The following is a 27,732-nucleotide window of genomic DNA, read 5'->3' as shown; positions in this document are numbered from 1 at the left end:
ATTTACGTGTGTCAATAAAATGTGCAGTCATGTTGCCACATTTTAACATAATGAGTCAATTTACTATATTATTGTCTAATGCATAATATTAAAAAAATACTAAATCAATATTACTGCGTTCCTCGGTAATTTTACTTCGTTACCCAATAATATTACTGACTTACTGTATTAACCGGTTAACACATGAAAAAAGGATTTTTTTTAATATTATTGTATTAGATAATAATATTAATGTGTTGATCACTCAACCAAAAAATAAATTAAATAAAGTCAACGCAGAAAAAATAAGTGACGTCAACCACGATCAACACTGGAAAAGAAATTTCTAAAAAAAATTCAAAACACTGTCAACAATGGAATCGATAAAAATTGGGTTTGAAATCATTGGTGAAATTATGGTTAAATTGGGGTTTGAAATCATAATTGTGTTTGTTTAAAGGATTGCGGTAATTTTGTCATAAATATTTTTAGATAAGAAATTTATTAGCAATTCGAAATAATATATGGGTAAATTTACAATTTGTTGAAAGAAAAATCGCAAATTCAACCCTAATTTTACTGTTGACGGTCAAATAGACGGACGGACTTAATGTGTTAAAATGTGGCAACATGTACATGAAGAGTGTATTTTGTTGATAACAGTAATGGGGGACTGAAGGTTAACTGTAATTATCCCTCGAACTCTCCTATAATAACAGCTAATAATCCACCATTGACATGGCACCTACGAGAAACTGCTTATTCTTGATTCATTTGGGTGCAATTGGAGTGTGAAAGTTGTTGGGTCCGGATTTGATTCAACACACTGTTGATGTGATTTAACAAGTCCGAGAAAATATGAAAACTGCTTAAGACTGTCAACAAGGAGACTAGATCTAGAGTTTGGCATAGTAGAACATAGGAGAATCATGTATTTTTAAAAGACGATGGCTCAAAGAAGTCATTAGTTTGATCAGGAGACTGTGATTTGTAATTCTAACAATATAAAAATTCTTTCATTCAAGTTGTTTCCACATAGTTTTTCTTGGCAAGTTTTTACGAGCAGTGTTACGTTCTCAAGCTTCACATATACACTCTTTATTTTGTCCCATGAAGTTTTACTAATTAGATTTTCTTTAAGTGATGTTTATTCTATAGTTTGAACCTCCAATGAGGAATGTTACAAATTATATGTGATTTTTTAATATATCAATTTGTGCTATAGATAAAGCACCCATTCTCTCTTTAGATTACTTTGATCTTGATGTCTACTTGTCTTGTAATGTGATTTTCGAAGCTGATTGCTTGGATGCCTAACTTTTCATCACTGATCAATCATCCACCAGCTTTTGGTATGTCTCAATTTATATTGAAGAAATCAAGAAGTATTGGGCACTTTAGCCTATATGGAAGTTCAAGTTTTGTCCAAGAAGTGCTAATTTTGCAGCCCATCATCTCGCTACATGGGTTTTTTCGTGTGCATGGATTGGTTTTGTTGATGTCAATTCTATCCTTTTTCGTGTGCATGGATTGGGGTGGCTGGGGGTGTCATTTGAACCCAGGGATAAGCCCTGGGCTCTCACTCTCCTAAGCCTCACGTGTCTTTCACGTATGAAGGTTTTTTTTTTTTTTTTTTTTTTTTTTTCTCTTTCCACATTAGTATTCCCTTTTTATTTTTTTCTTTTGTTTCTTTGTATATTTTCTTTATTTATTTTAATTTTTTTTTCCTTTTTTGTTTCTTTCTTTTTTCTTTATTTATTTTCATTTTATTAGGGCATCTCCTATGTGTGGGGGATGGGGTGGGGTGGGGGAGGGGCTGGTATGTTTAATGTGTAGGGGTAGGAGGTGGGGTGGGGCTGGGGTGGGGGTTGGGGTGGCTGGGGGTGTCATTTGAGCCAAGGGAGAAGCCCTGGGCTCTCACTCTCCTTGCCTCACGTGTGTTTCACGTTTGAGGCTTTGTTCCATTTTTTTTTTTTTTTTTTCCTCCACATTAATTCTTTTTTTCTTTTCCTTTTTTCTTTTCTTTTCATTTTAGTATTTTTCTTTTTTTTTTCTTTTGTTTCTTTGTATATTTTATTTATTTAATTTAATTCTTTTTTTTTTCCTTTTTTGTTTCTTTCTTTTTTCTTTATTTATTTTCATTTTATTATTAATTTCTTTTATTTTATTTTAGTTTTCTCGTTTTTTTTCTCTAATTAGATCTTTTTAATTTAAAATAGTAATTTTATTATAAATATTCTATTAATTATATTAACATTACGTGTTATTATATTACAAAGCATAGTTAAAAAATAAAAATGTAATAAATAACTTAATAATAGCACAACATAATTTAAAAAATCAAATACTCAAATTTATAGGTAAACACTTAAATAAAATTATTACATAAATTTATAATTAAACACTTAAATATACTTATTACATATTTTGACCACTTAAAAAAATATTATTATTATTATTATTATTATTATTATTATTATTATTATTATTATTATTATTATTATTATTATTATTATTATTATTATTATTATTATTATTATTATTATTATTATTATTATTATTATTATTATTATTATTATTATTATTATTATTATTATTATTATTATTATTATTATTATTATTATTATTATTATTATTATTATTATATGGTGAGAGTGGTGTTGGAAAAAATTAGAAGAAATAGATTGGTCGGTTGGACGAAAAATAGGTTGGGGTCGGGGTCGGGGTCGGGGGAGCCCCGGGGGAGCCGCCCCCCGTCGATAGGAGATGCCCTTACTTTGGCCCAAAAAATAAGAAAAAATAATAATAATAATTATTATTATTATTATTATTATTATTATTATTATTATTATTATTATTATTATTATTATTATTATTATTATTATATGGTGAGAGTGGTGTTGGAAAAAATTAGAAAAACGAGATTGGTCGGCTGAACGAAAAATGGGTTGGGGTCAGGGTCGGGGTCGGGGGAGCCCCGGGGGAGCCGCCCCCATCGAGAGGAGATGACCTTATCAAAAAAAATTAGAGCAATTTAAATGAGAAAAAAAAAAAGAAAAAAAAAAAAAAAGAAAAAAGATACTGAACGAGAAGGTGGGATCCGTAATCTTATCCGACCAATTCGACTAATAAGTAGTTGAGATTGATTTCTGGAATTATCCCTTTTAACAAGGAAGGAGTCGAGTTCCAATGGGAACCCTAATTCGCAATATCCCCTCCTTAATCATCAATCGAACTGATATCCCTAAATTTGCAAAGATTGAGTTGCCAACCAGCCGCAGCCATTGGAGAAATGGCGTTAGGTTTTCCAAACTCCGTACAAATTTTTCTTACTCAAGTCGTTCGGCGAGCAGCGGCAGCCGCAGAGGTGAAGATTCCGTTCAAGAACTCACGGTTCCTAGCCATTGGTTACAGCCTTCCAGAGCATCACAGGTAATTCATTTTCTTTAAACTCGATCATTATTTAATTAGAGTTTTTTTGTATTTTAAGCTAGGTTAGGGGAACATCAGAGATGATTGAAGTTTAATACACATTTACGATTTATAAATATAAAATCTAATATTAGATACAAATTTATTTTCTAACAGATACGAAAAACAAAAATAAAAATGTGTATTTGCTTAGAGATATGAATTAGTGGTGTTTGAATAGATGCTTGTGGTTAAGAATGCTTCGAACTTATCCCAGTACAGAATTATGGTGAAGATTTTGGCTTCTATGAACCAAAAATTTCGTGCAAGTTACCTATATCGCTAGTTTTGCTGTTTTATCGGTGTTATGCTAATAGTTGTCCATGTGTCTCATATAGGTAAATCTTATCAAGTATATTCTGCCGCCGGGATATTAATTCATTCAGAGTTTTTAGCTCAGTCTCTCATTATTGCAGTCTAGCAATACTCATTATAGTGCTATCATATTATTTATCCATATGAACCTCACTCTTATGTTGGATTAGTGTCAACTGTTAACATCTCAAATTGTCTTAAGTCCGATTCCCGTTAGGCCTTGTTTGGTTGGGGAGATTAACCATGATTAATTAAATAATAGGACTTTGTATGATGTTTGGTATACCCAATAACTTCCCGGGTCGACCCGAAAATATTATGTTACCATGGCTAATCTTGCCTTTTCGGGAGCTTTTTTGTTTAACCTTCCATGGTCCAATAACACAATTGAGTTTCATTAGATTATTTAATCTAATCTTGGCTAATCCTATCTTGGCAACCAAACGAGACCTTAGTGTGCTATAAGTTAACTTTCTTTGGAATTCACTTCTGACTTCACTTAATCAATGGATATATTCCTTACGATTCTAACACTTGCTTCACCCATATCTTTTATATCTAATTTACAAGTCATAAACTCTGTTGTTTTTTGTATTGTATCAAGATTAGCTTGTACCAAATATGGCCATACCATCAACATATAAACAAATAGTCATACAAGTCAACCATCAAAAACAAGGTGTTTTATAAACTCATCTATTCAATTCAACACAAGTAAAACAATCATACAATAAAATCTGATGAAATTTTTCATCCCACTGCTTAGCTGCTTGTTTTAAAATATTATGGTTTGAAGCCAAAGCAAACAGAAGTCGAATATTAGAAATTCTTGTAACAGGAGCATAACTATAAAAATATCAACTAAATTCCGAGTTTAATTTTGTTCCGTAGAATCAATTTAAGTTTTAATGTCTTCTTTCCAAAATATTTTTAAAATAATTACTCTTCATAATTTATGCAAACCATTTGATTAGCAGCAGAAGTAATGTTTTGATGCCGCAAATGACTCTATTACTGTTGTTCTAAGTCCTGGTTCCTTACTGCTACCAGTGACCTAGCATCGTAATTACACTTTGACCCGGTGACATTAGATTTTCAACCATTATCGTGATTTTTTTCAGTGTTCGTATTTATTTTATGTTTTTTTCATGTGAATGTAATTTTCGTACGAGTACCTGATCTAGTAAACTTGCCAATTTATCTTGGCGGAAGCAACTTCTGTAAAGGTTTTAGTTTAGGAGAATTTGGTAAACTCAATTTCAAGATTATGTATGTATGCAGGAGTCGGAATGGCTTAGAGTGACACTTCATAAATGGTTGGACGACGAGTATTGCCCCGAGCCCACTAATATAGAAATAAGCAAAATTGCTGCCGACTCTTTCTACAAATCACTGATGGAAAAGAGAGCTGATTTGGGAGATATTTTGATAAAAATGGCGGTAGAATTGGAATCTATATCCTACCAAGAAAGCTTTCATGGAGCATTCTCCTCAGCAAATGCCGCTGTGACTCTTATTACTCAACGTATATTGCTGGAGTAATTAATTGCTCAACACAACCTGCAGTTGTTTTCGTCATTTTCTTTTAAATGTATATTATCAAATGTGACGGTATAATTTTGTCAGGAAGGTAATGAATTTCAGAAACGAGTGCATGTGTATCTGATTATTACCTACGAAGCTTCCCCTTCACTTGTGATCAAGGTTCTAAATATCGGTTATCGGGTCCGAGGCGGTTAGGGACCGCCACACGATAAATCGGCGCGGCGGTGATTAATCGGAGATATATCGGAAATAAATCGGTTTTTAAATTTAGTGTAATATATTTCTAAATATTATTTGTAAATACATAAAAACGTATAAAAAATTGAACATGATTCTCTCCTCATCGTTTATATATTCTAATTACATAACAAAAGTTTAATAATAGTTAGATAGAGAATGCCGCCGCGGTGTGTGGATTGTTTTGTGTTTTTTTTTTTCAAGGTCACGTTCTTCTTACGGGGTCGGTGATTTTGGGTTTGATTGAAAGAGATAATGAATTAGAATTAAAAAAAATAAATAAAAAAAAAATAAAAAAATAAACACCCTATTTTCCTTCTAATAATAAAATATATATATATATATATATATATATATATATATATATATATATATATATATATATATATATATATATATATATATATATATATATATATTTTTTTTTTTTTTTCCGATATATCGTTCGAAGTTTGACCCGATAAATTGGTTTGACCCGCCACAGACCGCCTCACCGTCAAAAAACCGATTTTCAAAACCGCGACACATATATCGTAAAGGCTTACGTCCGCAACCGATATGACGGTCGATATATTGGCTGCCACGACCGATATTTAGAACACTGCTTGTGATAGATAGATATGTCATCATCTATTGGAAATGAATAGGTTTGTGTTTTTTTTATCACTCGTTTCAAAATGCTATCAAGTATATCAGAAATAGGGATGGCAATGGGTACGGGTTTGGCGGGTCTTGGACCCGGAACCGACCCGTTTGGGGCGGGTCTGGGTCAGCTAAATGGTTCTGAGTCGGGTTATGGGTCTTATTGGAACCGACCCGGAACCGACCCGTATATATATATATATATATATATATATATATATATATATATATATATATATATATATATATATATATATATATAATTTCGAGTTTCATTTATCAAACTATCAATTTCCATCTTGTCTATTCTCATTTACCTATTTTCACTATTTTATTTTTCGAATCTCATTTTTCGTGAGTAATTTTTATCACTTGTCGACCACCGCTAATTGTCTTGCATTTTGAATTTTACTTATTATCGAAGTTAAATATAATTAATTGTAATTTTATTGTTCATGTTATGTCACTTGTAGAGATTTTTTAAAATATTTTATTTTAGTATTGAAATTATTTCGTAAAAATATCCAAGCAAAATGTTATAAAAGTTAAAAAATATTAAACTTTTTGTATGTTAATGGGTCTAGCGGGTCGGAACCGTTTAGTTAGGGTTTGGGTTGGGGCGGGTCTGGATCTAAGCTAAAGCGGGTTGGGGCGAATGTTGGGTTTATATATTTTTCGTGGGTCGGGTCTTGGGTTTAGGCAAACCCGGCCCAGAACCGACCCGTTGCCATCCCTAATCAGAAAACAATCTCGTCTAAGTTAAAATCGATGGATTCAAATGAGTTCAGAAATTTTTTGATAGTCTTATATATAAGACAAAACTAATTATGGACACAGCTAAAAATGTAGCGCATCGCAGATGAACAACAGTAAAATTAATTTCTATTATGGGGCATTCCGAGAATTGAACTCGGGACCTCTCGCACCCTAAGCGAGAACCATACCACTAGACCAAATGCCCTTTTTGATACAAATTGTTTTCATTTCTATTATAATCTATTATCAATTGTTGCAACCGAGATACTTGGCGCTGAAATCCCTGTTGATTAGAAATCGAAACAAAAACGAATATGTATAACACTAGTCAACTGATTTGTCTGGTGATTGGATTGAAAGGATAAATGGGGTTTATTATTCATAGGGCATTGTTTCTGAGTTGTAGTACGATATAATTCATTTGTTGAGAAATCATTTCACTTTTCTCAAATTGAAATGCTAATTGCAGCTGTACTCTTAATGAAATTGACTTAAACGCAACAATACTCTAATTTCTAACTTTTCAAACCTTCTATAAAAGTCGAAACCCTCTCAACTCTGAAATCGTGGAATTTGAAGCTCGTTTCACAAAGGGGTTTACTATTCATAGTGCATTTTTTTCCAGCTACAATGCGAAATAATTCATTTGTCAAAAAACACTTTAACGTTTTACAAAATTCTTTCAACCTCCAAATATTTTGACTTTTGTAGATCGTGATTTGTTTTCGTAGAAATCAGTTAAAACCCAACGATTATCAAGATGGCCAACATTGATCCCGTAAATGAGGCAAAAATTACGTTTTAGTGTGATTTTTTTCGATTTTCAGTCGTTTCGTGTAGAATATCACGAAATTATTCAAGTCATTTCGTGGTGTTTTGCACGAAATTAACACCATATTCGTGTTTTCTAGTAATTTCGTATAACATACTACGAAATTGTAGCTATCATTTCGTGCATTACTACACGAAATGTATACATTAATTTCGTGTACTTTTACACGAAATACCTAGTTAATTATTATTTTCTTTTGTGCAAGTATCTAACTTTTTTTTTATTTACGCAGCCATATGAAGACAATTTGTATTTTGATCCCTCGGTTTTGGATCAACTGAATATGAAAATTTCTCTCACTTCTTCCAAGTTGATATTGTGTTTGATAGTAGGGAATAATTAATCAAGTGGGCCAAAACAACTGCAGTTAGTTATTCTCACCGTTTGATTTGTCAGTCTAGAAGGGAGAATGCACAGTACTTGACGTGCGACAAATACGGACATGGCCGACAAACGAATATCGATGTGGAAGATCCTAGAAACACTGGAACAAAAAAATGTGGTTGTCCGTTCAAATTGATTGGCAAAAAGTCAAGGTTTGATGAATTACGGCGGTTGACTGTTAGCGATGGCAGGCATAATCATCGTCCGACTTTGTTTCCTCACGGACAAGGTACGACTAGTCGTATAACTCCACAACAAAAATCAAGAATTAAAGAATTGCGAAATTCTCACTTGAAGCCAATGCTAATCATGGGTAAATTGAGGGAAGATGATCCGACGATACAAACCTCTATGAAGCATGTTTACAATGCGTTGGCCAAGATTAAATATGAGGAAATGGAGGGCATGACTGTTATTCAGTTTATGATGCATAACTTTCAATAAGGCGAGTATCGATATTGGCATCGCGTCGATAGTGAAACGAGCAACACGATTACAGATATTATGTTTGCATGTCCCGAATTTATTAAGTTACTACGATTATTCCTGTATGTTATATTGATGGACTGCACATAAAAAACCAATAAGTAAGTAAAACTTACGATTGTTTAAATTATGATTATTGTGTTTTAATGTATTGTATTGTTTAAATATGTAAAAACAACATTGTTGTAGGTATGGAATGCCTCTTTTGGAAATAATTGGGATAACTCCAGTTGGGAAGAATTTTACAATTGTTGTTGCATTTATGTCGCATGAAGATGCAGACACCTACGAGTGGACTTTGAATTGTTTGAAAGAGTTGCTAGATGGTGTCGAATCTGATGCGATCTTAACAGACAGGGAGTTGGGTCTTTTGAAAGCACTGCCAAATGTCTTCCCATTTTCGTATCATATGTTGTGTATATTTCATATAAACAGAAATAGTTGAGGCAAATGCGACGAAATTTATGGGAGGCAACAAAGACCAAGGTCTAATATTCCGACGTGGCCTTTGCGCTAAACTGGTGAAATCAGAAACCGAAGAAGAGTATCATTACGATTACAATGAAATTGTTGGACGGTATGCAGGATATCCTAGACTGATACAATATTTGAATGATACGTGGTTGATATACAAGGAGAAGTTTGTTCGAGCCTATACTCAATGTGTATCATTTTGCCAACACGAGCACCAACAGGTATTACATGTTTCAGTTATTTAAATGATAAAATATATTATATAAAAATAATATTTATTTTGTAATTTGATTGTTGTGTATGCTTTGATTGTTGTTGTAATTGGATATGGTGGAGAGTGTTCATTATTCTGCGAAGGGTTGGTTAAATGCTTCGACCGGAGGTTTGGATAACGTGCAAGGCAAACTTCGGGACCAAGTTTATATCCAAATTAGTGAGCTGAAGTGCGATTTTTCATTATCATCCAACATAAGGAAGCATACTGCAGCATGGCCATGTTTTCAGGGTTTGATTTGTTATGTGACGCATCTGGCATTAGAGAAATTGGATCAAGAGATGGAGTCCCCGGCTATGCAAGATCCGAGTATTTGCACACACTATGTTTGGAATACTCATGGGCTCCCATGCGCGTGCAAAATTATGCAGAAAATGGAAGATAATGACACGTTCGTCATTTCAGACTTGCATCCATTCTGGAGTACCATGGCAGTTGAGCCTTTGGATCTACCTGTGTATCAAGTAAACCGCGAGGAGATTGTGGATAGACAGATTGATGACCTGAATTTCAATTTGAAGAAGATGAATTACACGAGTAAGATAAATGCCGTGGCCTCATTGCGTGGCATCGTTTATCCGTCTACGTCGCATCTGTCCGAGACATCATTTGTTAAGACCAAAGGACGACCAAAGAATAACTCGACAAAGAGAGACCCTTCCGGATGGCAGTATCATATTGATGAGGAGACAATTAAGTCGTCTTGTGGTTCCAAAGGTCGCCAAACCTCATCTGGTGTAAAGATTCCTAAAGCAAAGGTTGAGAGAAGCACTGATGGAACACCTCAATCGAAGATGAAAGGTCGTGGTTCCCGTATTCCCACACAAGAATCTGCTGCCCCTACAATACCTGCACATGAAGGAATCGACTTTTATTCTTTCGTGCCCAGATTTATGGTCTATCTTATTCCAGATTATGTTAACGTGATAGCGGATGGCAACTGTGGGTACTGGTGCGTTGCTCAAGCCGTGTACGGGGATCAAGAAAGATGGCCGCAAGCGAGAGGGGAGTTGCTTATTGAGTTATACGAGCATGCTAATGTGTACAAGGCGATGTTTGGCAGTACCGGATACGTTGAGGTCATACGCAAGTGTGACTGGACCTCAGGGCCTTGTCCACAAGCTTATTGGATGGACATGAATGAAATGAGATTGGCCATTGCTACCTGATACAGTGCATTAGTGGTGCTTTTGACTCAAGTAGGGAGTATGACTTACTTTCCTATGTTTGGTAGTGGTCACTTGTCTTGTATGATTGCTGTGACATTGCACAACAATCATTTCATGTTAGTTAATTTGATCGCGAATAGTCCTCTACCACCAATCCATCCGGCATGGGTACACCATAGAGCTAAAATCCTGAGGCACTTACTCAAAATGTACAAACCCCGACTACTCTTGTACGAACAATTAAAGTCTGGTCGGTAGTTCAATTTGTAGTTGTATTTGAATTGTAGTTCAATTGGTATTGGTATTTGAATTTTAGATCAATTTGTAGTTGTATTTGATTTTAGTTCAATTTGAATTTGAATTTTTAGGTCAATTTGAGTGTCTGAAGTAAATTGGTTAAATTAAAAAACAAATCAATTATTGAGAACCACTTAAAGATTTCTAGGGTGAGGGAGTTCAGTAAACTCGTCAACTTACGAGCACCCACTTATGCATGCCGATATCACAATATTGTTTACTGATGAGATGCAGTACACATACACTAAGTGCTAGTCTCTTAATGGGAAAGGCCGATATCCTTCTTGGTGGTGTAACCCTTCGACTAGGAACATGTTTAACAGTTATAATACTAAAGTAAAATCTCACGATCCTAAAGATCAATTACTAGTACATGTAATAACTGTAAGGACTATATTTATGTTTGAGACAAAAGGACACAGATATAGAATGTCAAGGTGTTTTTATCATTAATACGAAAAATAATTATTTATTACAAGAATAAATGGAAAGACCGCAGCCACAAGTTGTCTTGTTGGTCACCTACTCTAACAAATAGTTCATATCAAAATCCAACAAAAATATAATGCCACAAATAAAAAACAAAGTTCTGCTAAACATAAGTAAATGTCATAAAATAAATTCTAATTAAACTCAACGGTATCCTCGTGTTCAAGAACTGATAATTAAAAAAATTTCGAGTTCGATAATCCCATTTAATTTGCTGCAGTTTTTCTCACCAATGGTTATTGCATGCACAACTGCCTTACAATATACAAGACAAAAATAAATCCCACAATTCACCAAATCTGGTTTTCGTTGAGGCGATGTCGAAACATTATATGGCTTCGTGCTACTATGCAAATAGATTCGGCTTGATTCATCGTTGCTTTCCTTTTTTTGAAGAGGCGAACGATTCATCTACTTTCCTCTTCCCCTTCGTCAAATCAACTGTTCAATTGGAAAAAAAAATTATTGCTTAACCATGTCGGTACCTATAATCCATGTACATCAATTGATATGTAAGGTGCATTTGGTAACATCAAATGCAAATTGTAATTTTGAACCAATAAAATGCAATTTAAAATTCAGAAGATGACTAAGAATATACCAAAGTTCAAATGAAATATACAATATCAAAAATTACATCATATATGCAAGATGCAGAATAAACAGCAAAGTGCAAAATATAGTACGCTAGAAACAACAACTTGCAAACAAAAAAAGCAACAAAATCGAATATATGTTGCAATCTACACCAGAAAATAACATGAACAAAAAAAACAAAACAAATGTATCACAAAACAACAAAATGATAACACAAAATAATGTAACACAAATCCGGAAACTCCAAACAAACAATCAACGAATTTAGGAGGACAAAAAGACAAATTCAACAAAATAATCCCAATGGTTGAAAAGCACAAAAATGCGACAAAACAAAAAATCGCAATCGTGATCTGAAAAGATGTAACAAAAACGCAAAAAACAGTAAACTTCCAAACAAAAATTAATGTCAAAACAAAAAATAAAAATAAAAATTACCTAGGCTTAAAACCTCTAAATATGCGTCGTTCACTTATGATATAAAAAAACTCATTGCATTCCGTCAATGAATCACCATTAAAGACATTTTAAAAACTGAAATACCAAATTACCTGTGCGTTTCGATTTTGCACTATCCTCTAGGATGTGTTTTTTTTTGTTGGGGATTTGCAGAAGTTATAGAGATTCCATTGTTCTCAATAACAACGATACGGTTACAGAGATTGCATTGAAGAAAAGGGGGCAGGGAGAAGTTTTGTTTTTCAAGAGATTAACGATGGAAAAACGCAATTTGGGGAGGATTTTGCAATTGACGTTTTGCAGCACGATTTATGCTAAAACCGATTTTGGTGGAGGATTTTAGGAATTTATAAATTTAAGAATACAATTTTCCTATTTTTGCTAAAGGGCAAATCAACCATAAAAATTAGTAGGGGGTTATAGCAATATTGGACTTATGACTTGGATTTTAACCATTATAATCTAACAATGGAGGATCTATAGAAAATTACCCCTTTTCTAGTATAATCTATACATATTAAATCAACATCTTAATATACGCGCACACACCCAAAATGATATATAATATGGGACAAATGGAATATAAGAAGTAATGTACTTTCTAAAAGATTGATTTATCTTTCTTTTACAAATGCTAATTCTGGTATGATGTATTAAATTGTCTTTCCAAAGTTAAGAAGGTTACTTGAAGGTTTAACTTTTACGTTTTCTTTGAATATCACGTCTCGAATCATGGTTACCTATTATATAAATAATTTTTTTGGTAAAGTTTTGTAACTATCATTTTTAGGGGTTTTTGTGCATAAGTCCCAAACCAAGCATTTTTATTATTCTAGGTTTATGGGGCTATATCTCTTTCACCAATAAGCTCATCCCTTTAAAATTTATTATAAATAAAGGAAACATTCATGTATATACCAATATTACCCCCAACCCTTTATACAAAATTCTTAATTGTAACCCCAATTTAATCAATTTTGTCCACAAAAATCCAATTTTCACAACAAAAATTCAATTTTGACTTATTTTGGAGCATACTTTAATATGCTCCAATTTCACCCTTAACTTAATTTAATCTCACTTTGACCCAAAATTTCACAAATTATTCAATTTTGACCCAAAACTTTTTTTTTTTTCAAAAAAAAAAAATTTGCCGCCGGATTCCGGCGGTCAACACCGGTCTCCGGCGTTGACTTTTCATTTTGTTTGTTTTTTTTTTTCTTTCGGATTTTTTCGCCGATTTTCGGCGTTGACTTTTTTTTTTTTTTTTTTTTTTGCTTTTTTCTTTTCTTCTCTTCTGGATATTTTTGCCGGTTTCCGGCGGTCTCTGGCGTTGACTTTTTTTTAGTGTTTTTTTAAGTTTTTTTTTTTTTACGTCCGCCGCTAAACGTTGACCGTAATTGTGCTGTCACTAACAGTAAATTAACGTAATTATACTGTCAATGACAGTTAATTAACGTAGTTGTACTATCGTTGACAATACATTTATGTAATTGTGCTACCGTTGACAGTAAATTAGTGTAATATTATTATTTTTTATTTTTTGTTGTTTTTTTTTTATTTTGTTTGATTTGTTGACAAGTCAATGTAATTATATTACTGCCGTTCACAGTAAAATAACTGTAAACACAATAATATTACTGTCAACAACATCAATATTATTATTTTTTTGGGTTTTTTGTTTTGTGTGAGTTATTCACGGAGTAACGTAATAATATTACTGTCTATTATTGTAATATTACTGTAAACACAATAATATTACTGTGGTTGACGGTAATATTACTGTTGTCATAGAAATATTGCTGTCAACCACATCAATATTATTATTTTGTTTGGATTTTTTGTTTGTTTGAGTTATTCACGGAGTAACGTAATAATATTACTATCTATTATTGTAATATTAATGTGGTTGACGGTAATATTACTGTTGTTATAGTAATATTACTGTCACTCACAGTAATATTAATTCTTTTGGTTTTTTATTATGTTTACATTTGTTGAACGGTCAACATGGTAATATTACTCTATTACACAATAATAATGAGTTTTGTTGTGTTAATATTACTGTGCTAGAGATTAATATAGCAATATTAATGTGTTAAATTGTAGTTTAGTTTAATTTTACTGTGTTTAACAGTAATATAGTTAATATTACTGTCAATCACAGCAATATTGTTGTTTAAACGAAAAAAAAAGTTACAGCAAGAAAGAAAAGAAAAAAAAATCGAAAAAGTCAACGCCGGAAACCGGCGAAAAAATACGGAAGAAGAAAAAAATTTGAAAAGTCAACGCCAGAATCCGGAGGGAAAAAAAAAGTTTTTGAAAAAAAAAATTGAAAAAAAAAAGTTTTTGGTCAAAATTGAATAGTTTGTGAAAATTTGGGGTCAAATTGAGGTTAAATAAAGTTAAGGATGAAATTGGAGCATATTGAAGTATGAGGGGTTATTTTAGTCATTTACAAAAATCTGGACCATGTGTTGACTTATTGGTAAACAAGTTTTTTTCTGGATCTCTTTATGAATAAGTACCCATTGATGGGCTTATTTGTAAAGACCCCTATTTTTTATATTTAACATCAATGCCCGAAAAAAATAGAACTATGAAATTTCAAACGAAACAAAGAAAGAAGTTATTGACGATGAATAACGTAAAACAGTATTTTCAAGAGAAAAAAAAAAGTCAACGACGGGAAAAACAAATTGCTGAAAAAAAAAATTCTTCACAAAAGAAATGGTGAGAATGGGGGTTAATGTGGAATATAAGTTAAAAGGGTTAACTGCATAATACCATCTGTACTTTGCCCATTTTTCTACTTTGCCACCTGAACTAAAAAAAATTGTACGCCCACACCCAAACCCATTTTTTTACGCCCATAACCACCTATGGCGATTATTCCTACGAATTTTACCGTCGCACGCAAGATGCACATGTTAATGTAAGGGTTGTTTTGGTCTTTTTTGTGGGCCCTGTTTTTTCTCATCTTCTTTTTCTCTCTCTCACACGCACACGCACATGCACACGCACACGCACACACATACTGACATTCCCACATCATCATGTTCTTCTTATCTTCTTTTTTTTTTTTGCTTTAATCAAAGAATCAATCTTTTCGGAAGAAACTCGGCGTTTGAGGCTTTGTGAATTGGCGGCCATGGCAAGTTCGTCTGGATGATGTAAAATAACTACTGAATTTGATAAATTGATGGATGAAGATAAAAGACTTTTTGGGATTTTGTTGGTGTTTTGGGAGATGGGTTAAAATAGTGCCTATTTTTGGGATTTTGTTGGTAAAAAAAATTGGGATTTTGGAAATGGACAAAGTGCATAATTTTCTTGATTCTGTGATTTTTTTTTTTCATACGTATTTTCCAAATGGAAAAGAAGATGCTTGTCGATGGTTATATGGACAAACCCAAGAAGAGTGAAGAACAGACTCACTATGACTTTGATTTGTTTATAATTGGGAAGGTGGGTTTTGGACAAACCCAGTGAAATTAATTGAAATTAAGGTCTGAGTTTTCTTTGAATTAATTAATGGGGAGACCCAAAGCTTTACTTTAGTTAATTTAGAATTTTGACAAGTTTCAAATTAAGTTCAATCAAGTCCTTGGAACTTTCAATTTCACCACATATGATATTTTCAAGTGAAATGACAAAAAAACCCATGTACTTTGTCATGAGCTTCGCGTGTGCATCGGAATTTGTGAAGATTCGCCAGAATATTCCCTCTAGGTATTAGAGTCCTAATAACGGGTTTGCGTGAGCCCGTGGGAATTTCTTTAGCTAAGGTGGCAAATTGGAAAAACGGGCAAACTCAAGGTGGCAGAATGCTATTAACCCAACTTAAAATTGAGGTCAATATATAGTTAATGGGTAAATAACATTAAACCACCTGAACTTTGTCCGTTTTGTGGATTACCACCTCAACAAAAAAAAGTTCAACGGGAACGCTCAAACTCGTTATTTCGAGCCAGTTAACCACCTATGTCTAATTTTAAGGCGAATATTGGAATATTCCGGTGCACGTGCAAAGCAGATGGCCATGTCCATGGGCTTTTTCGTCTTTCATCTGAATATATCATTTGGGGGTGAAATTGAAAGTTGTAAGGACTCAATTGTACTAGATTTAAAATTTGCCCAAATCGTCTAATTCCCCTGAAATTCCATTTCAATCGGAAAATTTTACTTATATTTGTTCACCCCCTACGCAAAAATTCCAAGAACCCCACAAGCATAGTTGAATCAAAGCAACACACACAAATTCCAAGAAATCCACAAGCATACATGAATCAAAGCAACACATGTACATAAAAAGACTATCAAATTGATGAATACAACAACAATCCTAAAAATAGGCCCCCCCAAAATACAGATGAAATGATGAACAACAATTCTTTTTGACAAGCTTTTTCGCAAGCGCGGGGCAAATGAAAATGACGGAATATCTCTTTCAAGAAGCAAAGAGCAAGCAAAATTTGAGAGATGGAGCTTTTCTCTTGATTCAATTGCCATATATTTTGCGCTATGACACCCTCTGATTCAATTGCTTAAACTAAAAATTCTTTTGAACATCAACAAAAGTCAGCCCAAGTTCCTAGTCGATGGGTTACGCCAATAACTAGGATAATGGTCTTTCTTGTTTGAGACTAAGCACTTTGTGTATGTGATATAAATCTCATCAGCTATGATGTAGAGACATCGACATATATAAGTGGGTTTTCATGGTCGTTGATTTCACTAAACATGCCCGTCCTAGAATCACTAACTGGTTCCTTTAGTTGAGTAAGATTCTATGAAATAGTTGTACACAATTAGTTGTTAGAACGTAATACATTACTGCAACTTCACTAGAGGATCAGGTGTGTTGTGATATGTCTCTGAGTCTCATTGATACACAAATGGCTTCTATAGTTTTAGAACGTTCCCACAGTTATCGTACAATATTAAAGGTCTCGATGGGCCAATACCTCTAGTTCAGCCGGTACATATGTAGTCGATGGGATGGTATTGTACGTTAACTATAATTTAAGGTTTTTTTACATGCACTTTTTTTTATAACTAGAGAATCATGAGGCATAGTTGCTAGGCGCCAATGATAATTCATTGGGTTTTAACCGATAAGATCGGCGATTGAGATTAAAAGGAGTTTTCATCCAGATTTGAACATTTTTTTGTCATTATTATTGCCAAATTTGTGATTTCTAATTTATTCGAATTTTTTTTATTGTAATAGTCATAATTTGTAATTAAGGACGTAAAGAAAGTGGGGCCACATTACTTTTGGAGCGGAAACTAGCGATGTTGCGCAAAATGGACAATTTCTAATGGTACTATTTGTTTATTTCTAACGTGTATAACCATTAGTATTTTCTAATGGATTTTAGTAGTTCGACATTGAATCTCTCTGTTATAAAACAGTGATAAGTCGTTTTTATTAATTCCTAATAATTCAAACAACATTTGTAACGCCGGATAAAATGGGCGAACACTATTCACGAGAGGATAAACTCTTATCAAAGTTTAATACATGTACAAAAACAAATAAGTTTTTAGCTTCTAATTAAAACATAAAGAAAAAAGGCGTCCATGTTTATGCACGTAAATATTTTTTTTCTTCATAATTTGAATTGGAGACTGATTCGGGACAAAATCATTTGCATTATATGTTGTTTTGAATATCCAACTACATTCTATGTATTTTACCCCCCCCCCCCCCCCCCCCTCGTATGTCAATACTCTATATATCACAAATTTCGTTGTTGTTTTATAATATATTAATGGGTGATGATGCTAAAGATAGATCACTTTAGATATGTTGGCACCAGATTTTTGTTAGTGAAGATTGAAGAAATCCGCCATACGTGGAAACTAAAGATTGGCAAAGATTTGTTTTCCATGTTTATTTTGGAATTAATTATAGTCCTATTCTTGTAATATTTTTATTAGGACTTAGATTTATTTCCATGTATTATATTCTAGTTAGGTATCTTTTGTACTTATCTAGAATATAAGTAGAAATCGACTAGGATTTTATTACCTAGTTAATCGATTTCTTAGGGCCCAAGTTAGGTTTAGGGTGGTGGATTTCGTGCCTATATAAGGCCCTCAACCTCATATGAGTCCCATGGAGCTTTAATAAGAAAAATCCCAGCATAAAGGCTTTGAAAGGTGCAGCCCGTGCTGCAGCCCCGTCGGCACATCAGGTGTGGCAACATAACAGGTTTCTTCTACCGGGCCATAAAGAAGATCGGCGTTTCGGGAGAAGTGCTTAAAAGATCTCGGGAGAAGTCGATCCGCCGTTTGAAGGGAGTTCAACATTGGAGGAAGTCCAAGAGTGCGGAGGAGGAATTGCTTTGATTATCAACAAGTTCGAGTCGTGTGCAAGAACGGCGTATCACATAAAGAGGGAGTCTTTAGTGTTTTATTAAGTCCTATTAATGTACACTTAAATCTGAACTAGTTTTGCAAGTCATCGTGGATATAGGGTACGTTTGTATCCGAACCACATTAAATTCTTGTGTTCTTTATTCTGCTTTTGGTAGATTTAGAGCCCGTTTGGCTAAGCTTATTTAAAACATCTTATAAGCTCCTACATCTGATAAGATGTTTTAGGAGCTGATAAGCTGTTAGATCTTATTTTAAAAATTATTGTTTAAGGTGTTTGGATATGTAGCTTATAAGTTACTTTTTGTTTTTATATGTTGTTAAGGTGTTTGGAAATAAAAGGTCTGTTTATTGCTATAATGACAAAAAAGTACATGAACCAATTCGTGTATTTTTATATACATATAAAATATAAATAGAGAATAATTTTTTTTACAATTATTATGATAATTACGATAATTATATTTAACTAATTATTAATCTTGATTATAAGAATACGTTGTTTTGATAAAATATAAATATTATTAGTATTCATGTAATATAATAAAGTATTTGAGGGTAATTTTGTATTTTAAGTATTTTAGTAAAGAAGCAAATAAGATCTTAAAGAAAAAAGGTGGGGTAGAGGTACTTTTTTAAAAACATCTTATAAGCTCCCTAACAGCTTATTTTTGGAAAAAATAAGATCTTTTGCAATTTTTTTACCAAACACCTTTTAACAACTTATAAGCTCCTAAACATCTTATAAGATGTTTTTAGGAGCTTATAAGCTTAGCCAAACAGGCTCTTATTACCGTGACAACACAAGAATTCCGTTACCACACCTAATGTCGTAACACGTAATCTGTCTCAACAGATGAGTGGACTTTGATAGGCATTTAAATTCAACAATTGACATCAGAGCGGGTCACTAGATATACTTAGTGTCTGATTTTGGGTTTTGATTTATTTGCTTTGCTTATTGGATGACGTGTTCACAAGGAAGGTTGAGACGGAAGTCTGTCACGATATTCACCTAATTCCGCTGCGTTGTAACATGCCCCGTGATGGGACACTCTGATAGAAGACAAAGATGCGTGAAGAAAAGTGACATCAATGTTGCAGGGGGTGTAAATCTCATCTGCAGGGGGAGTTCGTGTTAAACATGGACTCTAACCAATCTATGCCAAAGGGGGAGATTGTTGGCACCAGATTTCTTTTAGTGAAGATTGAAGAAATCCGCCATACGTGGAAACTAAAGATTGGCAAAGATTTGTTTTCCATGTTTATTTTGGAATTAATTATAGTCATATTCTTGTAATATTTTTATTAGGACTTAGATTTATTTCCATGTATTATATTCTAGTTAGGTATCCTTTGTACTTATCTAGAATAGAAGTAGAAATCGACTAGGATTTTATTACCTAGTTAATCGATTTCTTAGGGCCCAAGTTAGGTTTAGGGTGGTGGATTTCGTGCCTATATAAGGCCCTCAACCTCATATGAGTCCCATGGAGCTTTAATAAGAAAAATCCCAGCATAAAGGCTTTGAAGAGTGCAGCCCGTGCTGCAGCCCCGTCGGCACATCAGGTGTGGCAACATAACAGGTTTCTTCTATCAGGCCCATAAAGAAGATCGGCGTTTCGGGAGAAGTGCTTAAAAGATCTCGGGAGAGGTCGATCCGCCGTTTGAAGGGAGTTCAACATTGGAGGAAGTCCAAGAGTGCGGAGGAGGAATTGCTTTGATTATCAACAAGTTCGAGTCGTGTGCAAGAACGGCGTATCACATAAAGAGGGAGTCTTTAGTGTTTTATTAAGTCCTATTAATGTACACTTAAATCTGAACTAGTTTTGCAAGTCCTCGTGGATGTAGGGTACGTTTGTATCCGAACCACATTAAATTCTTGTGTTCTTTATTCTGCTTTTGGTAGATTGATTACCGTGACAACACAGGAATTCCGTTACCACACCTAATGTCGTAACACGTAATCTGTCTCAACAGATGAGTGGACTTTGATAGGCATTTAAATTCAACAAGATAGTTGAAATAGGATGAGCTGGAAGAGCAGAGTGGATTACTGGCTCACGAGCTTGATGACCTTGAGATACCTGTGATCACAGAACACGTAAACTAAGCCGGGGATTGATCCGGCGGAAACCCCTCCGACGCTCAAGTCAGACGTGCTGATAGTATAAATGGTCTAGAGAATAGGACGTACCTTAATGAATGAGTTCAAACCTTTATTTATAGCTTAGTTGAGATTGTCGGGCCCAAACCTTACTTGAAGGTGATTGGGCCTCGGTGATAATGGTCTTCGATATTGGGCTAGTGGCCCAGTAGATAAAGAAATTGTAGGCCCATTGGGTTGACCCAATTAGGCATATCATTAAGCCCCCCACTCTCGAGTCGATGTGGGGGCCATGTTGTAATGGGTGTCAGATCGTGTCGAGAGTAAAAATTGTAGAAGTCGATCGTTGGCGTATGGCCTAATGGTGTGGAGAACGCGTTGGAGCGTGTGTCGGAGGGGTGTGAAGGCGCGTTGGCGCGTAGCGCGACCAAGTTGTCGCGATGTAAGTTACTTGAGTCGTCGGTGTTGTCCCGCGACGATGTAGTAGCTCGGATCAAGTTATCTCCTCGTGGGAGTTGTTTCTTCGCGGGGTAATAGAGTTAATCGAGTTATCTCCTCGTGGGAGTTGTCTCGCGATAATGTAGTAGCGTAGAGCGAGTATTCTCCTCGTGGGAGTTGTTATTTATCGACATTGTCAATGTTTTGACGCGTTTCTTGTATGTGTTTACATATAGCCTTGTGCGTGATGTACTTGATTAGGGGATCAGGCTCTCAAGATTTTTTATGGGGATTGTGCCCCTTGTTAGACCTCGTGGGTCGTAAGTGTGTTTGGACCGTGGCCACGTTTTAATGAAGTACCCATCGAAAACAAGTAGATAAATTTGAGTAATCAAGCTGGCCAGGCTATATAGATTCCCATAATATCTCTAAGTGTTTCTAGGGTTGTAATCGTGCTAACTTGAGTTTGCGATTAGATAGTGAATTTCGGGCGAGTTTTCTCCTCATGGGAGTTGTATCACAGCGAAGTTGTAGGAGCATTGGATGACACGCGACTGAGGAGCGTGCGGATTGAGGTCGCTCTGAGCGATTTGTCTCCTCGTTGAAGTTGTTTCGCAACGAGTCTTGTTACCGAGCGAGGTGGCTCTTCATGGGAGTTGCCTTTCAAGGGGTTCGTAGTGTCGAGCGAGTTGGCTCCTCGTGGGAGTTGTCTCGCTATGGGTTGTAGGACCGAGCGAGTTGGCTCCTCGTGGGAGTTGTCTCGCTATGGGTTGTAGTACCGAGCGAGTTGTCTCGGCTGTGGGTAGTATTACCGAGAGAGTTGGCTCCTCGTGGGAGTTTCCTCGCAACGAGTTATAGGACGGAGCAAGTGGTCTCCTCGTGGGAGTTATCTCGCTGTGGTTTCGTAGACCCGAGGGAGTTGGCTCCTCGTGGGAGTTGCCTCGCAAGGGGTTATAGGACGGAGCGAGTGGTCTCCTCGTGGGAGTTATCTCGCTGTGGTTTCGTAGACCCGAGGGAGTTGGCTCCTCGTGGGAGTTGCCTCGCAACGAGTTATAGGACGGAGCAAGTGGTCTCCTCGTGGGAGTTGTCACGCTGTGGTTTCGTAGACCCGAGGGAGTTGGCTCCTCGTGGGAGTTGCCTCGCAAGGGGTTATAGGACGGAGCGAGTGGTCTTCTCGTGGCAGTTATCTTGCTGTGGTTTCGTAGACCCGAGGGAGTTGGCTCCTCGTGGGAGTTGCCTCGCAACGGGTTTGTAGGACCGAGCGAGTTTGCTCCTCATGGGAGTTGTCTCGCAAGCCCCCCACTCTCGAGTCGATGTGGGAGCCAAGTCGAAAAGAATACTGGATCGTGTCGAGAGTAGATCGGTGTGGTGATGTACCGTTAATTGTTGGGGTGGTGTGGAGAAATAATAATTTATATTTATCCGTTTGAGAGCGTGCGCGATTTGATGAGGCGCGCTGGAGAGCTCGCGCAATTTGGTGGAGCGTGTTGAAATTCTTGTGCGATTCGGTGAAGCACGTCAAAATCTACGCGCAATTTGGTGGAGAGTAGTAAAAGTTGCACGCGCTCCAAGACAGGAGAGAAGGCGCGCATTGGAGAACGCGCACGCATGGGGTCGCGCGCGCAACGAGGACGCGCGGCTATTGGGGCGGGCGCAATTAATGCGCGGAGAGAGAGAGAGAGAGAGTGATGGGAGGGTTGTGATTTGATGGGGGCATGGGGAGGCGCGCGGACATAAAAAGTAGGAGAGAGGGTGGGGCGCGTGGTGTGCACGCGCGGAGAGAGAAAGTTGAACAGAGGGTGGGGCGCGTGCTGTGCACGCGCTGAGAGAGATCAGTGGGGGCGCGTGCGTTGCACGCGCGGAGATGACCTGTAGAGTAGGCGCGTGACGTGCACGAGCGCATTGGCGCTTGGACGCCACGCGTGATCTGTGTTTTTTTTTTTTTATTTATTTTATTTTTATTCTTCTTCTTTTTATTTTTTCTCATCTTCTTCTTTTTTCTTCTTCTCTTTCTTTCTTCTCCTTTTTTTTGTATTTTAGGCGGTTGATGTTCACCTCTTTGGGGATGTTCTATTTTTTGAGTAGGGAGATTATACTCGTCTCTTGAGATGGGATGTGCACCCACTTGGGGTTGAAAGATAAGGGTGATGCCAACCTTGGGATGGGATAGGCCAACTTTAGGGTGGGATAGCCCCTAACTTAGGATGAGGCGATCATGAACCATTGGGGTGAGATGCCCAACCTTGGGGTGGGATAGCTCTGATACGCGTATGTCTCAAGGCCATCGTGCACGCTACGTGATTATGTCTGCCTTCCCACAGACGGTGCCAAAATGATGATGCTAAAGATAGATCACCTTAGATAGTTGAAATATGATGAGCTGGAAGAGTAGAGTGGATCACTGGCTCACGAGCTTGATGACCTTGAGATACCTGTGATTACAGAACACGTAAACTAAGCCGGGGGTTGATCCGGCGGAAACCCCTCCGACGCTCAAGTTAGACGTGCTGATAGTATAAATGGTCCAGAGAATACATGTTGTAGTATTGCTCAGTTAATAGGACGTACCTTAATGAATGAGTTCAAACCTTTATTTATAGCTTAGTTGAGATTGTCGGGCCCAAACCTTACTTGAAGGTGATTGGGCCTCGGCGATAATGGTCTTCGATATTGGGCTCGTGGCCCAGTAGGTTAAGAAATTGTAGTCAAATTGGGTTTGCCCAATTAGGCATATCAATGGGGCATGCTAAATCCCACACTAAAATTTACTAAATCCCACACATAAATTAAAATTTTTTTTATCTCTCTACTCAAATTCTTTCTAACTTCTCTTCAAAATGATTTTATCCAAGTCACTCAAATTCGTTAATTTTTAACGTGAATAATAACAAAAAATGAGTTTCGTTTTATTTAATATTTATTAAATTTCACTAAGCCTTTTTAATTATTCAAATTCATATCAATTCGAATATTTTCCTCAAATTCCTACTTTATTTTAGTTTGAACATGTGAAGATTTTTGTTAAATTGGAATTTGGAATGCTAGGGATGTTTTTAGTGTGTGATTTTGTGAAAAAAATAGGGAAAAAGAACAAGGGTGGGAAAGGAGAAGAGAAGATTTTGGAGAGATAAATATTTTTAATTATGTACATAATTTAATAAAAATAGTATGTGATTCAACATTTTTGTTATGACCAAGGGAGATTTAAAAATAAAGGGTGAATTGTATCTAACCTCAGGGAGGAGGACTTATTTGCACTCTTATCGAGACCAAAATCAGTCCTACGAAAAAAAACCATCCCCTTGTTTCTTACCCGAAATGCCCCTCAGAGTATAGTTTACATCAATTTTTTCATAATGTCCCAACTTAATAAATATTGCAAATTGACCCAAACTTTTAACCAACATATCACATTAACCTCCATTTTTATAATTTTTTGTTTTTTGTTTTAAAAAATACATTTTTTCTGAACTTTTTTTTTCCAGCAACGGACTAGCGTGGATTTTTTTTTCTTTTGAAAACCTATTTTCTAAAGGAAAAAAAATCCCGCCCAGCGCTGTTAACCGACAGTCTCCGGCATTAACTTTTTTTTTTTTATTATTATTTTATTTTCACGCCGTTGATTGGTCGACGGTCAACACTATAAAATTACTGTTAACACAGTACAGTAGTTGATTAGTGTTCATTTGCATGATTTTGATTTATCAATTCTTCGAGTTTTTATTTATTTACATTTTAGGTAAAGAGAAGCTATTTTTTCCGATTCGAAACGATTTTGGAAGCGAAGCCGAAAATCAAACCAAACACGTGCAAAAAAGTGCATTCTCGCGGATTGTAGCAGTGTTTGGTATTTCATGCATACCTTTCGCATACAACTTCCGATTAAGCTGATTAAAGCGGCCTTAGAAAGCTAACTTCAAGATCTGCAACTTTTGTGAAGTGCACAATTGTCAAATACGGGCTAAAAAAGGGTCAAACAAGTGTTTGAAGTTGACGAAGAAGCCCAAATCGCGATCCATCCTTCCTGTATCGCGATCTGGAGGGTCTTACAAAAGGTTTTTTTGATCAGGATCTAGATCGCAATCCAGCTTTCCTGTATCGCGATCGTGTTAGAGTAGGTGACCAACAAGCCAACATGTGGCTGTGGTCTTTCGTATTTATTATTGTAATAAACGAACCTTTATTCGTATTAATGATAAAACACCTTGGCATTCTATATCTTTGTCCCTTTGTCACAAGCATAGATATAGTCCTTACAGTTATTACAAGTACTAGTAATTGATCGTTAGGATCGTGAGATATTTACTCAAGTATTATAACTGTTAAACGTGTTCCTAGTCGAAGGGTTACGCCACTAATGAGGATATCGGCCTTTCCCATTAAGACTAGCACTTAGTGTATGTGTACTGCATCTCATCAGTAAACGGTATTGTGATATCGGCATGCATAAGTGGGTGCTCGTAAGTTGACGAGTTCACTGAACTCCCTCACCCTAGAAATGTCTAAGTGGTTCCCAATAATCGAGTAGAGATATCTATGGTATAGTTGTACACCATTAGTCCTTATGACCTAGACATCACCGTGACTTCACTAGAGGACCAGCTGTATCGTGACCTGTCCCTGAGTTCCACCGAGGACCATCCCAAGGGCCAGTGTTCGTGCAGTCCGAAATCTAGTGGGAGGTCTGTGCATTGTAGTCGGGGATTCGATCGCTAGAATAGTCTTGGATGTCCTGTGTGTTCTGAAAGTTTGTAGTCATTCTAAGTCTCTGGCCAGAGCTGACTAAGTGATGATTAGAGAATTCGATTCTCTAAGTCATGCACGTGACGATTACAACACTTAGAACGATCGCACCGTCATCGAACATATAAAGAGGTCTCGATGAACCAATGCCTCTAGTTCGATCGGGACATATGAATCGAAGGGACCGTACTGTACGTTAACTATATCTGAAGTTTCTTGCAGGCACTTCATTTGTATCTAGGGAATCAGGACGCGTAGTTGCTAGACGCCTATCTTGATTCGTTGGGTGATTAAGGTGAAACGAGCTTCATCTTAATCGTAACTCTAAGGGACGAGTTTTGACCACAAAGAGTTGTGGGCCCACGGCTAGCTTACACCTGAACCATCGAGGGTCACACTGCTCGTGCACATGAGATCTTTGAATAAACGGTCAGAGATAAAATAGTTTATCTTTGCATGATTGGAAGTCAATATGATTGAGTCCAACATTCGTAATTTGGAATTATGAATGAGAATAAGAAAAGGAAAAGAATAGGCGAACGTGTTAGTGAACTTTCTAAATCGGGAAGTTTCCAAATTTAGAAAGTGCACTGAACTAGGGTTTCCACTTTTGGAAAGTTGGAAAATGAAAGATGCCACTCGTAATGACGAGGATATTATAATGATTCCGAAAATGTAATTGTTGCAATTTTCCGATCATTGAATTAAGAGAGACGAGCAATTAAAGGAACTAACGAACTTAAGCTGTTGGGCCCGGTCCAACTTAAGCCCGCTAGGGTTTTATGCAAGACACTATAAATACAAGATTTATAGGTCTTGCACAAACAAGTGAAACCCTAACCCTAGCAGCCGTCCACCCCTCTCTCTCTCGGCCTCTCTTTCCGCGGCCACCACCGGCCATCCTCCCCGCCGTTTCGCCGGAATCGGCAGTCCATCGGCCGATTGGTTTGGTAGCTTCTTTCCTTCTCTTTTTCTTCCGTTTTTCTAACTATTACGTGTCTAGTGCCACGTGTTTAGTAGATCGAAGTATACGAGGTGAAATCCGAGAGGAGGAAGATCGAAGATCGAGGAATCGAAGAGCAGCGCACGAGCCGAAGCCGCACGCTGCCCCACGCGCCGCCCCGGAAGACCGCGCGTGTACCTCACGCGCCGCCGTGGCCGATTCGCCGCTGCTGCCGCTGCACCGCTGCTGCCCCGATTGTACAGATTGGTTTCCGTAGCAATCTCGACTTGCTAAACGCTTCTACCTCACGCTTCAAGAGGTAAATACACGAAACCCTAGTTTCGATTCGTTTACGTTTAAACTGTGAATTCATGTTTGCTATCATATGATTTTATGTGATTATGTGTAATCGTTTTAATCGTTGCAAGCATGATTATTGGTTTAAACGCGAGCATGTTAATTGATTTAAATTCGGTTAAATTATTTAGCATGTATGTTGTTTTTAATTTCGCTGGAAGCGCAAAGGTACGCAATTAATTGATTTAATTTATCGGGCATGTACTTGTGTGCTTTAAAGTCGTTTAAATCACATTAAATTTTTATTTTCCGCTGCGTATGCGTGCCCGAAACCCAACAGATCGGGGGGTCTCATAGAACATTTTTTAATCAAGAACCAGATCGCGATCCACAATCCGTATCGCAATCTGGCAA

The 27,732-nt window shown here is 36.3% G+C and overlaps 2 protein-coding genes and 1 non-coding gene across 3 annotated transcripts; 2 read left to right on the top strand and 1 right to left on the bottom strand.

Annotated features, from left to right (window-relative positions):
- The first annotated feature begins 3,129 nt into the window (after positions 1–3,129).
- Positions 3,130–5,412, top strand: LOC105954688 (plant/protein). The gene is made up of 2 exons (XM_088813166.1): positions 3,130–3,411; positions 5,047–5,412. Exons 1-2 carry the CDS (start codon positions 3,169–3,171, stop codon positions 5,305–5,307), a joined length of 504 nt encoding a protein of 167 aa, XP_088669292.1. The 5' UTR covers positions 3,130–3,168; the 3' UTR covers positions 5,308–5,412.
- A 1,666-nt stretch (positions 5,413–7,078) lies between these two features.
- Positions 7,079–7,150, bottom strand: TRNAP-AGG (transfer RNA proline (anticodon AGG)). Its single transcript has one exon. It is a non-coding gene; the product is annotated as a tRNA-Pro (tRNA).
- A 2,298-nt stretch (positions 7,151–9,448) lies between these two features.
- On the top strand, positions 9,449–10,564 carry LOC148765173 (uncharacterized). The gene has a single exon (XM_088812688.1). It carries the CDS (start codon positions 9,449–9,451, stop codon positions 10,562–10,564), a length of 1,116 nt encoding a protein of 371 aa, XP_088668814.1.
- The last annotated feature ends 17,168 nt before the right edge of the window (positions 10,565–27,732 follow it).

This window comes from Erythranthe guttata, chromosome 14 (assembly GCF_056151865.1).
Source record: "Erythranthe guttata isolate IM_541 chromosome 14, IM_541, whole genome shotgun sequence".
In the NCBI taxonomy this organism is placed as follows: Eukaryota; Viridiplantae; Streptophyta; class Magnoliopsida; order Lamiales; family Phrymaceae; genus Erythranthe; species Erythranthe guttata.
This window is presented reverse-complemented; position numbering and strand designations above follow the sequence as displayed.

What these genes read in the sequence shown, in the direction of transcription:
- LOC105954688 (XM_088813166.1), top strand. Translation starts at nt 3,169, where the DNA reads ATGGGAACCCTAATTCGCAATATCCCCTCCTTAATCATCAATCGAACT. An exon ending in AGCCTTCCAGAGCATCACAG is followed by an intron (nt 3,412 to 5,046) that starts GTAATTCATTTT and finishes GTATGTATGCAG; the next exon opens with GAGTCGGAATGGCTTAGAGT.
- LOC148765173 (XM_088812688.1), top strand. Translation starts at nt 9,449, where the DNA reads ATGGTGGAGAGTGTTCATTATTCTGCGAAGGGTTGGTTAAATGCTTCG.